This window comes from Schistocerca piceifrons, chromosome X, assembly GCF_021461385.2.
Source record: "Schistocerca piceifrons isolate TAMUIC-IGC-003096 chromosome X, iqSchPice1.1, whole genome shotgun sequence".
Lineage (NCBI taxonomy): Eukaryota > Metazoa > Arthropoda > Insecta > Orthoptera > Acrididae > Schistocerca > Schistocerca piceifrons.
The window spans coordinates 405,602,460-405,615,847 of record NC_060149.1 but is presented as its reverse complement, the minus strand read 5'-3'; the positions used below and the strand labels follow the sequence as shown (position 1 = coordinate 405,615,847).

The following is a 13,388-nucleotide window of genomic DNA, read 5'->3' as shown; positions in this document are numbered from 1 at the left end:
ACTCACATTCTATACTTGAGTTATGTGTTTTCATACATTTGGTTCAGTAGGACAGATATTTGTTCTTTCAAAAAGAAAACAGTCTTGGTTGCAAAATAATGATTATTTAATAATGCATTTCACTCTTTTGGGGCATCACCAGATTATGTAGTCATCTGAAAATAAGCATTCGTCAAAAACCTGTGTGAGTTTGTAACAGTTGCTGTATCAGCCAGCCAATGGAGTGGAAAAGATTTTAGATATTTGTTCTTCTGACAGCAGGACAGTGGTTTGGGTCACTGTTAACATGTTACAATTTGATTTTGTTCTACTTGTTATCTCATTGACATCCTCTCCAAAGTCTGTTTCCGATGCAACATAAGACGGTATATAACTCCTGTTTTTTAAGTCAGTGTCATAATTTTGCAATGGTAGTTATTAAAATGATTTGCCTAAGTAAGAAAATTGGCCACTTTTCTGTTATCAGTTAGTGAGAACCTTTGACATATTTTCTCATTTTGGGTGTATTTGGGATGGCGTGTTTTAGCTACCTCAGTATGTGTGTACATTCATGAAAGGTACATCATTTTTCTAGTTTCACTACAGATATAAACTCAAAGAGTCTTGTTTTGTTGCTTTCCATTTGCACTTACTGTCTCAACAACTTATATTATAGATGAACATTGGCATCCTCAGTTAAATGTTATTTTACTCCTCAAATTGTATTTGAAACTTAGAAATTTGCCACCTCTTACCTTATTCTCACCGTGTTTTAATGCCAACATGTGTAATACCTCTGCAAGAAAATGAGAGTGTTACATTAGGTTCCTTTATTGAATTTAAAAATTGTGTCATTCAGTACTGGTTGTGTAATTAAAAGCATTAAAGAACACAAGAGACACTCAAAATCCAAAGCTTTAAAGAACAGGATGTAAATTTCATGAGTAAGTTCTCTGTCTCCATTGCTGGGTGATGTATTATGAACAGAGTATATGAGATGGGCAGGGGCAACTGAACTAAAATAGATAACTGGAACTCGATTCAGTGAAGATGGGTAGATGCACCTCTATACAAAATTACTTTTTTTTTAATATAGTAAATGTACACTATCTGATCAAAAGTATCCAGACACCAAGTAATGGACATTAATATGGGGTGTGCCCACACTTCACCTTTATGACAGCATGAACTCTGTACACTTTCAGTGAGGTATTTGAATGTGTGTGGAGGCATGGCAGCCCATTCCTCCTCAAGACCTGAAACCAAGGAAGTTAGTAATGTTGGATGCTTGGATCTGGAGCAAATTCAACATTCTGACTCATCCCAAAGGTGTTCTTTTGGGTTCAGGTCATGTCTCTGGACCAGCCATTGCATGTCAGGAACGTTATTGTTCACAAATCATTGCCTTGCAGATGTTGATTTATGGCAGGTTGCATTGTCATGCTGTGATACAAACAGTCGTAGTCTCTGAATTGTTCCTCTGCTGTATGCAGAACACTGTGCTATAAAATTTGTTCATATCCTTCTGCGTTTAGCACTTCCTCTAAGCACAATAGGGGACCATGCCCTAACCATCAAAAACATCCTTGTGTTGTAACACTGTTTTCTCTGTACTTCACTACTGCACTACATGTAATAATAGGTACTGTTCTCAGGCATTTGCCAAATCCAAACCCCTTCCATTGGATTTCCACAAGACTGGTGGGTGTGCCTCTCTTGACACCTAGCAGTCAGTTTCACATTACGTAAGGTGTCCAGATAGTTTTGATCAGATAGTACACCTGCTTTGTGACAGGGTTAGTTTTCATCACTACGCAGTACTTCCCTCTTGAGTGGTCCCAATATCAGGTTGTTAGTAGCGAGACAGTATATTGTATACACTTGAAACGATAGGAGGACAACGTGTAGCACACCTCAAAAATGTGGATGGGAGATTTGCTATTGTATAATTATCTTGCATTGGTGATGCTGTTACATCCCCTCATGTTGTCAGTTCAGTACTGTTTATCCTTGTGTCCAGTTATTTATAAAATTGGCATTGTTTCCAGTGTTATTAGTTAGCTCTAAGTAAGCTTAGCTGTATTTTCAATCTTGTTTATTTGCCAGTCAACTGCTCAATGTTGAGTGAGTCATTACCTTCACTTGGTGTATTTTTTCTTCATTTCACACAGTATATTCGATTATTATAGTTAACTAACTGATTGCACTTTGTCCTGAAAGTAATTTTAGGCTGTAATGGAGCCAGTCTTTTTGTGTCCCAAGTGTGTCAGGCCTGCAGAATTATACAAAAGACCTCCTCTGAAAGTGAAAGCCATAACACCAAGGTTTGTGGCTGATTTTAAAGTATTAATCAGTCAGTGTTGTATTCTTTGGTGGCCTGTAAAGCAGCTTAGTTAATTAGAAATTCAGAGACTGAAACTAGTTCCAGTCTAGTGTGAAATTTTAACCTGTCGAGAAAGTTAAGGAATATCTGTCTTACTTTACTGTACCTGTCAAATAATTAATGGGTATATTTCCTTGTTGCAGCCACATACAGGAACACATGGAAGTTCCAATAGATACAAGCAAAATGACTGAACAGGAACTTCAGTTTCACTATTTCAAAATGCATGATGCAGACAATAATGACAAACTAGATGGTTGTGAGCTCATAAAGTCACTTATTCATTGGCATGGTAAGATGTTCTTCCATTTAAATTGGCCTGTTCGAAAAGTACTAGTTTGCTGCCCAGTGACTTATTTTCAGTTGTCATATTGTTTTATGAAGCAGGAAATACTGAATTTACTTTAGTTGGCAAATTTTAATTAATAAAAGACTTGTGCAGTTTGTATTTTTCTTTACAGCTTTAAACTTCTGATGTCAGTACTAGGCTGATTTGGAAAATAAGTAGCTGATTTTGATAGTTCCTGAAACGCATATCATCAGGTGTTAACAGCTAGGAAATACCTCTAACAGGAAGGACAATTTTGTATTATATTGCACACCATTTGTAAGAAATCAATGTCAATTTGCTTATTTGCAATAATACTGTTATTCTGCCATTCCTTCTCAAGTAATACTTTCTTATGCATAAATTATTTATCATACTTGCGTTGTGGACTGTTAATGCAAGTGAGTTGTGCCTTTGTGCTTCTAGTATTTCACACTTTTGGTAATATTTTGAATAGTGCTGTCATTCAAAAACTATTCTATCTATTCTCCTAAAGCCTTAAAAGTGTGTAACAGTACGAAAAAATGTAAGAGAAGGAAACAGCATATGCTAGCTGTGGCCAGGTGAGTGAGACGCTTCTTGTGAACTACTTATGTTTTGTGCTTTTCTTTTGCATCACCAAAATAACTGTGCTAATCAGTTATTCTAATGCAGCACTAACCCCCCCCCCCCTTTTTCTCTCCACAGCAGTAAAACACTTTGTTTGTACCCACCTTTGTTAAACTGGTGTGTGATATTTTCAGAACACTCAGATGTCCAGGGAAATAGTATACCTTCAAGTTACGATGGTAGTGAGTCATACTATTTTGTTTTATGGAGACTAATTATCTACCGATTGAAAAATTATTGTAGATGCTTGTTACTGTCATAACTTATCGTGTCAGATGTTGTACTGACTTCTTCGTACCTGATATTATTATTCATATATCATTTGTTCATAACTGACGTATTCCCACAGATGTATATAAATAATCTTGATTTCATTCTGCAGTGAATGTGTCAGTATTTACATTATTTGTGTTTCTGCTGTCGTCATTGTGAAGTGAAGTTTCATGTGTGCTTGTCCAAGGTTTCATTTTTGTAACTTGTCGTACTACTTACTGCAGTCAGTCTTTTATGTCTTCACCTTATATTGCAGTGACACGCTTATTGGTGTGCACAAATTGTTACATTGCCGTTTAACGAGAAACCATTATCTGCATGTTGTTTTGTATGTCACAAAAAAACTCGGAAAGCTACCAATCTCATGTACTATATTTTTATGTACATCAATAATAAAATTGGACTTTCATATTATTTGAGGTATGCTAAAGGCTACTTTAATTTCAGTAGCGTACTTATTTACATTTCATAAGCTCTTGCTTGCTTTACTTGGCTAAATGCAGAAATGGTGCAACAGATTTCTAGAAGTTAGGAAATATTAATGTTTGAGGCCTGTAACCTATGCATCTGTCCTGCAACTCTTCTTGAAAACAGGAATAGCATGAGACACTTTCCAATCATTTGGGACACTCTTTTTCCATATATTTGAGGCAGTCATGTGCAAGTAACAATCATTGAAAGCAGTTTCATGCTCCACATCGAAATAAATTTTATGTTCATCATTGATTTATTGAAGAATATAAAATTTGTAAAGCCTTTAACTAGTTGTATGGGATGCACATTTATATGATATGTTTGTCCATTAGCATCAAAATAGTGAGAAAGTTGATGGTAAGCTGAAACATACATTACCTTCATTCTTTTTTAAAGAAAAAAGTATGAGGAACGACATTCCTTCTTTCATTTTCTTCAGTGCTCAGTAAGATTGCTGCACCTTATAAACTGGTGGAATGCAGGGTAAAAGGTCATGAAAAACATTTGTCTAGTTTGTTTGCTCACAGAGATTCAAGGTGCGAGGAATCTTTGCACTTCAGACACCGTTAAGAATGTATGAGCTGTTGTAAGAAGGGAAAAGTGGGAATAGACATGAAACTTGTTTATTACATTCAGTATTTACCATAAAACAATTAACATGGCCAGCTCTTTATGTTTGAAAGACAGAAATAAAAGGTAAATGCAGCCCTAGGAACTTATTTCTTCTTCTTTGTCCTTTATCTTTGCAGATAATCAGAGGTTATGGGGTGTGGAGCGAATTAAAAGAAAATTCTGGTTTCAAGTTGTAGGTTCAAGTGGAACCTAAGAGCAGTATCAGATTATCAGTATTGTTATGTTAGACATAAGATTTTATAATAAAAGGCCCATTGATTGTTACAAGTAAAGCAGATATATTTTGGTTAGGTTAGAGATTAAATCATGGCTTACACTTAGCAGACAGCTAATTCATTCACATGACTGCTGTATGCTTTATACATCTGTTTCAGTATTGTGATATACTTAATGTTAGCAGTGCTTCATAACGGCTTGATGCACAGGTGAGATACCAATGACAGCGTTTCCAAAAGGTGCTGAAATAGTAAAGATTAGTTTATGATAAATGATCTTTCATTTATGTGACAGACAGGTGAAGAGGATTGAGGAAAATAGGATGTGTTGAAAAGAGGAGGGAAAAGGATTTATGTGTACTCCAATTAGACTTAAAATAGCTGATTAGCTGCTATGCTCAAAAATGAAACAAGTAGTGCATTACTTTAGGGAAGAAAGTAGGTACATTGTTACCTACTCTGTGTTAGCAAACCCAAGCATCTTTAATGAAAACCGAACAAATAATTCTTTCTTTTCCTCTTTCTTCATTCACATCACAGATATCTCATTTCTGGTACAATGATATTTTAAAGTATTGTAGTTCCTTCTTCTTCTTCTTCTTCTTTGAAGACAGTTTATATACTCACAGTTCTTAGATAGTTTTGTTTGCTGTCTGAATTTGAAAGTTTGTAAATTTCTGTTCAGAACAACATTACTGAGTTTCTTCTTATGGGCAAAGAGATGAAAACTAACTTGCACCATGCCTTCCATCTGGTTGAAAAAATATGTAGGAGTGGAAACACCACATCATTTAATATTTTTGTTTTTCATTGAGAAATATCATGTGTAAGAGGAATATGAATCGTTATCAGATTGTGAGAATTGTGACGAGACAAGGAAGATATGGTGTATATGAATATACAAGCAGCCGATCCGTGTATAAAATTTTGATGAAATAGTAATGCTGAAATGTACAGTGTGGATGATATAAATGATTCTTCCCATACACATGGTAGGAGCAGAAAAGAGTTACATTAAAATTTTTATTACAGCTCTATCTCAGAGCTAAGCTGAAAATACTGTGACACAGTGGTGGCTTGTGACTACTACAGCTGTGGGTTTACATCGAAATTTAAAAATACCTGCATATGAAAATGCCATCCATATGAAACACACACAATTTTTCTAGAAAATATAATTACAAGTAAAATAAATTAACCTAAAATAATATCCATGCCATTTTCACCTGACAGAGGAATATACCTTTATGCAATTATTGTACACAAACTCCATTCTCCTGTATCCCTTGAAGGAAACTAGTCAGTAACCATTTCATTGAAATAAGATTTGCATTCCTTTTGTATGGAAAGCACTGTTAAGATATTCAAGCCACTGTCAATTACTTTGTTTCTTAAAATGTTCATCTTCTTCAATGTTGAGAAGCATCTCTCAGTGCAACAATTATCAGAAGTTCATATTTCTGAAAATGTTGTTTCTAACTTGTTTTCAGTTATCAGTTATGAACTGAACTTCCTGCTATTATGTACACTAGCACGTTTTTAAGTGGAATGACTGGTAAAATGAGCTCATCAGACAAAATATTAGTCACCTCCATAAACAAGCTGACAGGGTGCATTGGAGTGCTGTAGGATTGGCACTAGGTGTTCATGTGACCCTCCATTGCTGAAGTCAGTCATGACAGTGAAGTGGTGTGTACGTGCCAGTTAGTTGTACAGAATCAGCAAAGTATGATGAATTGACTTGGAGACATGACAGAATGGTAGAAAAGAGCTATCGTGTTTGGACTACCCATAACTACACCGTGAATGAAATTGTCCTTGTTGGTGTGTCATCCTGGACACTCTAACATGTCTACATAGTGGTGTGCCTTTCGCAGCCATGTAAAGTGGCATAAGAACAGTGGTTGTGAAAATATAACAACCAACAGGGAGTGGAGATGAGTGTCACACTTTGTCAGTGACAGTTTCAAACCCAACAAATTGCTGGTGTTGGTGAATGCAGATCCATCTTGACCAGTTTGAGTGAAAATTACAAAGGGAACCGCATGCAATTTTGGCACCTTGCAAAACATCATTGGTCACAGTAGTACATCAAGCCGGATATCTTTCATTGGCCCAAGAAACATAGAAACTGGACAGTAGGTGACTGGAAGTGTGCAGTGTGTTCCACTGATTACCGATTTTGGATCTTTTCGAAAGGCATCGAGTGCACAGATGACACAGTGAGGTATTTAAGCTGCACAGTGTAGAGGGTGTACATCAGTCTGGGGTGGTTCTGTGTCATTGGGGATGTTTTGCATATTGTATCTTGGATGTATTCATTCAGATTACTATGAAAATCAAGCAGGATGTTTATTTCAACATTTTGGTGACCAAGTGTCACTTTTTCCTGTACATCTTAAAAATGAATATGTTGTAGACACTCTTGTCTTCCAGGAAGACAACAGCCACATTCACAGGCCCACATGCACACGTTCCTGGCCTGACGAACACTTGGGCACACTATTGTACTTCAACTGGCCTGCCAAATCGCCAGACGTTAATCCCGTAGAGTGTGCCAGTAACAATTTGTAACTGCAGTTGAAACATAACAGACAAGATCCCCATAATCTGGTAGCTCTGTGGGATGTAATCCTCAGAGTGGTTTCAGCTGAATATGGCATACCAGAAGATACCTGTAGACTCTATTTGTAGGTTCTGTTCCTTACGAAATTGAGGCCATTCTTCAGGCCACAGGCATTATTATATGGTATTAGCATTGTGTCTCCAGGGAGGTGACTAATTTTTTGTCTACTATGTTTTACACACACCAACTCAAAAGCACTGAAGAGATATACACTATTGACTCAGTGCTTACCGCTTTAACACAGCTCACTCTCTCCACAGACACAGGAAAAGTAAGCTGTGTGACTGGGGCTTTCTACTGTGGGATTGCCCAACCACTAGTCCCGCTGGACTCGGCCTACTTAAGTTAGTAAGCTATCCTGACCGCCGTGCAAAGCTAAGTGCTAGGCGAGATATTATTAATTTTTATATGTAAATGTTGTACAATGTAAAAGATTTGTGCCATGTTTACATTTAGTGTGTTGCCTGCAAGTGTTCTTGTGTCCAATTTTTTCACTGGATGTGTATGTGTAGCATATCGTATTTTATTGCTTGAAAACTGAGAGCAGGCACTTCTTTCAAATAGTTTTTCTGAATTCCATTATGATTTTGATATTTATGGATAGATTAAAAGTAAACATCTAAATGTTTCTGAAATGAAGGGAAAATATAGGCTGTCGCTTGAACTACATGCATAAAGACAAATACTCAACACTTTGCCATCCGCATGTCTCGTACACATTTATTCTCTTGGCACTGGCAGCGCTAATTCAGATTACTTGGCTTGGTGCTGGCCATTCTTGACATTATCAGGAGATTATAAATTGTTAAGTTTTACTAATCACATCGTTAGTTCTCAAAGTTCTCAACCCTGTTTCCCTACTTTCATGAAATTTTGAAGATACACATGCGTAAATAAATACAAAATTTGTGTGTTTCATGTATTTGTTTATTTGCATTGTCTTTGGTACTTAGATTTCTCTTTCATATGATATGCAGCAAAACAGTCTCCAAGATGTAACGCAACTCCACAAGACTTACACATTAAGTTTGTTGTTTTTCTTTTTTTGTTTTTGGAACATACATGGCAGTTTCTTCGTTTTTGTTTATTCGTTTTGGAAATAAGTATTAGTTGGTGTTGCTTTATGTGACAGGAAAGTCTGTCAACCGGATCATGACATGTATGTGATGTAGAGGCAACCTCCAAGTTTTGATGAGAAGCAGGTACATTGTCTTCTATCCACGAACCAGACCCTTTCAATAAAAAATCATGAAATCGGAGACTCTTGTTTTCTGTATTGAAATACTGATATGTATGTATGCGCAATTAAAGAGGTACATGCAAACCTTTTTTGACCATTTTATTGTTTTTCTGTATATAGGATAATAACTCAAATGTTGGTCTGCCTGATCCACTCCTTTCATGTATTTGTTGTAGCCTAATACACTTTCAGGTTTTTTAATTGTGTAATTGGTGTTGTACATTTTCTTTGGGTGTCAGTCAAAGTGGCATTATGTATTGTAGAGATCATTTGTGTCATTTTAGTTTTCTAAGCTCCTTATACCTGTGCAAGTACTTCACATTTCCGTTGATGACAAGCTTCAAACACATTGACTTTTGTGCACTTTAATTTTTCCGGAATTCCTCTATTTTGCCGTATTGTTCCATGAACTCAAATTTTCATTTCAAGTAACTTCTCTGCAAATTCTACACTGTTATAATAATTATCCATGAAGAGGTGATGCCAATTTCCATAAGAAGGTGTCAATAGTTCCATCACTATTTTTGCTAAAGGCTGTCCAGCACCAGAATGTATCTTCAATGAGGAAATCTATCCCATACCCGAATCGCCCAGCATCTGAATGAGTATGCCATATTTTGTAATTTTTGACGGATTGTGAACTTTAAAATTTAACAGTCCATGCCACGGTATCATTCCTTCATCAGTTGAGATGTTTTGACTTGGATTAAATGTTTCTATAAACTTTTTGGAAAAATAATCAATTACAAATTACACTTTGAAAAGCTGGTTGGCATTATCCGGTTTATTGTTGTTGTCGGAAAAATGTAAAAATGATAATATTTGTCTGAATCAGTTGCGGGACATCGTTTTGTGAAATATCGGTGTATCTATCAACAGATTCATTGACAAGTATTCATCGAGCCTTGCTTTTTTTACAATTCCCATAAGGATAGCAAGCCAAAACCATTTTCTATGTTTGGGTCCTGTAAAGTTGACAAATTGGGCATTTTATGTATCCAGTTTCCTTCTGTTGCAATTCTGACTGTAGTACTTGTTGGTTTCATTGCTAATATATTCGAATAGATTGTTCCCAGTATATAAGTCTACAATATCCTTGACACTCTGTGTATCTTTGGGAAATATGATTGGACCCGGAGATCTTCCAAATTTATTACTGGTCCTCGGTAAATCGAAGTCTGACCACTGTGCACTGTCTTCCTCGTCTGATTCATCCAAATCAGTTGGCAGCCGTAGACGTCGCTAAATTCTTCTTGGACATATTCCACTATCTTCCAATGATTCTGCTTCACTTTCATTTTTTGATATCCAATGTCTTCTTCCCAGTCGACCAAGTTGTCCGGAATGTCGGACAAGACATCTGTGCGTCCATCATAAATAATCTTATCGTCTCTTTAACCTGCCATGATGAAAGGGCACAAGTACTTATAAAAATGAGAAACTTGTTGTGTGTAAGTTACTGTTACCTAAACAAAATGGCAACAGAATGCAAAAGATACTAAAGTGCTATCGCCTGCCACTGTGTGAGACTATGCTCACGACACCACTGTGGTGTTGGTGGCCACTGAGTGATACTATGCACACGACACCACCATGGTGTTGCTGGCCATTGACCGCTATTTTGCGGACGGCACCACTGTGTTGTTGCTGGATGGCATAGCGTTAAAATGCTTTTTTTTGTATCGTGAAGTAATGAAACGTTAGCTGTCATTATTTTATAAAGCTACCTGTAATTTATCGAGCATTGGCAATTTATTTCTCATGGTACACATTTATTACAGTCGCACAGTTTGACTCGGTGAATAAGATTATAATAAATATTTTGGTTTTTGTTTCCTCTGTTCTTGATTACGTGATATTCCAGGATAGGTATATTGTTATTTATTATTGGGCATCTTCGAAGTTATATCTTTGTATTATACTTGTTATGGTCTGATTGGCTAGTCTAAAAGACATTTAATGACATAGCCAGATCATGCCAGGACCCCCAGCTTTGCAGTAGGCTGTTTGTGGTGTAAAAGTATCTCACTGCTAGGTACCTGCATCAAAAAAGTGGCAGGCATAGTTGTCCACAGTTGTTGCAGTCCTCATAGGTCATTCATTGTACAGTCTGAAGAACAATCTCCGTATATTTATATTCTTTAAACTACATCCAAATAGTGAAGATTATTTATGGAAAGCAAATGTGTTATATATATATTATTTACTATTTTACTACTTTTTATTCATTCATCTTTTTAATACCTGTGCTAATATTGGTTTAAACATTTACATCAGTTTAAAAATTATAACCAAATAATGAGAGGAATTTAGCATTGAACTCACTTCTAATCTGAAATTTTTCCCCAAGTTTGTTGATGTTTGTTTGTTTTGGCCTTAAGAAAAGTCCATCACAGCAAGTTAAACATCCTCCATTCCTTCCGGTTTTCTGTCGCTCTTTTTGCTGCTGTGTACAATGCATTTATCTAGATGTTGCCTCCTGTCCTAGCCAATTTTTTCCGTCCTCTTTATTGTTTCGAATATTTGTCTTTTCGCATTTCCCTTTCGAACATTTCCTAATATAATCTGTCCATTTCACACCTTCTGTTATTCTCCAAATATATATTTCAAAAACTTCTAACCATTTCACCTTCCTCTATTGCAGTGTTCGTGTTTTGGCACCATACTGCCATTCTGGGCAACCAACACTCCATGCAGACATCTCGCTAATATTTTGTATTTGTTCATTTTATTGGCCATAGAAAATGTTCCCCTCTGTGCCATAACATTACGTTTCCAATAGTTATTCTTGTGTTTATTTCTCGATTACATGTTGTGTTACTGGTTGTTATGGATTCTAAGTAACTGAAGTTATCAGCTTGTTCCACTAACTCCTCTTAAATTTTCACTTTCACCTTTCTCGATTGCCTTGTAAAAATGATCCCCTTCATCATTTTCACGTTTATTGAATATTGTATAAAGAAAGATTATTTCTTTTCATATATGCTTCCTGTAAATGCAGTTCATAATGAAAAGAGACCTCTGACCAATTATGTAGTCACTTACCTGATTAGACCAGTTATGTAGTCACTTACCTTATTAATACAAGAAAAGCTGTTTAAATTGTGAAGATGAAAACAAATGTTAACAGTTTGCCAGACACACTTCAGTCACAAGTTTGCTTACTGAATCAGTAAAGGCTTTTTTAAAAATATATTATTTTTTTTAAGGCAATGTTGGTGGAAAAATGTCACTTCCATTCACTCCAATCTTCTGTAGTTCTTATTGTGCACTGTTACTGTTTTGCTAGGGGATGTGGCTGATAATGATGTACTTAATGCGTCCTCTTTTAAGAGACTGCATGTTTTTTGTCAGAAGTAGTATCACAATATGTTGAAATCTTTTAACTTAGGGTGAGAGTTTCAGTGAATTGAGTGTGATGTGTCATGAATGTTTAGTGCTGTACTTCACCAAAGTAAAACTTTTTGATCATAAACCTTCGGACTATGGTAAAAGTCAGTCTTGTTGTAGTATCTTGTGCAGATTTAAGACAGCCCCTGTGAAATTTGGAATGAAAGGGGACAGTTAGTGCTAGTTTGCAGCATAGTGTCTGGCATGCTCAGATGGCCCAAGTGGAATTGTGCTGCTGACTACAGGCAGGTGAGCTCTGATATGGTAATGCTTGTCATTACTTCAACAGCAGGACTGTTTCTTTTAAAATGTCTTTCATCTGCTCTCAGCTTTCTCTTTGTAGGCAGATGGTGCCATTAATGTAAGTGCACATTTTTGGATGTTGTTGTTTGTTGTTGTATTTGTTGTTGTTGTTGTTGTTGTTTCTGTTGTTTTGGAATGTCAGATGCTTTTTGATTTTCAGTTTATTAGTAATGCTTTCCTGTTGATTGTTACCTGATGATAAGAAACTGAAAAATTCCAACTCTTCAAAAATTATTCTTGAGAGGTTTGAGTGGTCCTTTTACACTGAACAAGTAACTTCGTATGTTTCTATGCAAGTTGACAGTGAGAAAGTGTAAATCATAAAGCACTATTAAATTACAAGGAGACAGAATGGTGAGCCAGTACTGACTTTGAGGAGATGAAATTTCAGATACTTCCAATAGAAACACTTTAAAGTAGAAAATACTATTTCTGGTTTTTGAAACTTCTCTGTCCATGCCTCAGGGAGGAAAGAGGGGTTGGTTAGGGAAGGCTGGCAAGGAGAAGCAGTGCACTGGGACCACAGAATGGAGGAAACCCACTTTTGTCACAATGAGGGGTCTCTGGACAGTATTTGAAATTTCGTCCAGTGAAAGCAAGTTCTGGCCACCTGTTTTGTCTCCTCGTAATTTGATAGCTTTCTCAGTTGTATTTTCCTTTTGATAAAAGTTATATGATAGAACAGTAATTCATATTTAATTAGCCAATCTCATCATCAATTACTATAAAATTAGTCTGGTGTTTAAAAAGAAATATTAGTACTGAGGGGTGTGAGTTGACTGCATTTTATATTAGAAAACTTCAGAGTTGCAAAAAAGCAGCTACTCAATAAGGAAAGCTTATCTGCCAACCTTTACAAAACCATTTGCTTAACAGTGCAGTGTACTGAATCATATTTCATGTAATTGTAACTCTGTGGAGAGAGATTGCCTTTG

General features: G+C 36.3%; 1 protein-coding gene across 4 annotated transcripts in view; it reads left to right on the top strand.

Annotated features, from left to right (window-relative positions):
* LOC124721548 overlaps positions 1-13,388 on the top strand; it is a 70,574-nt gene that overhangs the window by 44,112 nt on the left and 13,074 nt on the right. For all 4 annotated transcript variants that reach the window (XM_047246580.1, XM_047246578.1, XM_047246579.1 and 1 more), the window contains one exon: positions 2,506-2,654. In XM_047246580.1, coding sequence (XP_047102536.1) covers positions 2,506-2,654 — 149 coding nt within the window. The remainder of the gene's footprint in view (positions 1-2,505; positions 2,655-13,388) is intronic.